This window comes from Penaeus monodon, chromosome 34 (assembly GCF_015228065.2).
Source record: "Penaeus monodon isolate SGIC_2016 chromosome 34, NSTDA_Pmon_1, whole genome shotgun sequence".
NCBI classification, from domain to species: domain Eukaryota; kingdom Metazoa; phylum Arthropoda; class Malacostraca; order Decapoda; family Penaeidae; genus Penaeus; species Penaeus monodon.
Window position 1 is genome coordinate 31,615,585 of NC_051419.1, and position 706 is coordinate 31,616,290.

Below are 706 nucleotides of genomic sequence, written 5' to 3' on the forward strand. Positions count from 1 at the left end.
ATGTTGCAAAGACTAATAACATTTCAGATTTTTTCTTTTCTTTTCTTTTTGATAGTTTGGTTGTAGCCAGCCTGAGTCTGCCCAAGCTTACCAGGTATGTAATGTTAAGAAAATTAAAATTACTGATTATATGTGTAGTTAGCAGGTGTCAGTAAAATGGTCAACTGTTTTTATTTGGTTTCAAGGTGACACAAGTAGTGCTTTGGTATTTGTATAACCTTTCAGTTTGACCGTCAGTGGATATCTGTGATATGTGTTGGGAATAATATCAGAGTGTAAGACCCTCTATGCTTTCTCTATGTCTCACTCCTTTCTTGTTACTTTTACAGCTTCCATATCATTTTTAACAGTTTACTTTTAGTTCATATGTTCTATGATAAAAGTTAAAATTACTTTTTTGTTTTTTTTTTCAGTCTTCTGGTATGCAGGGTCATTTGTTGAGTGTTTGTCACTATTTTCGTGAAAGTGAAACACTGGTTTTGTTTTTTTGTATAATATATTTTTTAGTGAATGGAAAGCATGAAAGAAAAGGCATATAATTGCTGTATGTTGCAAAGCCTATTAATATGTTTTACTTTCTTTTGATATTTAGGTGTCCAGTGTGCAAAAGTGAATAAATTTCACCAGTTATTTACAGTAGAAAATGAGATTAGCTTTTTTGTTTAGCAAGCACGGTCGCAAGCATTATTTTCTCTCGCAGACTTTG

The 706-nt window shown here is 32.0% G+C and overlaps 1 protein-coding gene across 26 annotated transcripts in view; it reads left to right on the forward strand.

Moving 5' to 3' along the window:
• Positions 1-706, forward strand: part of LOC119594724 (von Willebrand factor A domain-containing protein 5A-like) — a gene marked incomplete at its 5' end in the record, with an annotated part of 13,752 nt that overhangs the window by 190 nt on the left and 12,856 nt on the right. For all 26 annotated transcript variants that reach the window (XM_037943785.1, XM_037943786.1, XM_037943796.1 and 23 more), the window contains 1 exon segment: positions 56-94. In XM_037943785.1, coding sequence (XP_037799713.1) covers positions 56-94 — 39 coding nt within the window.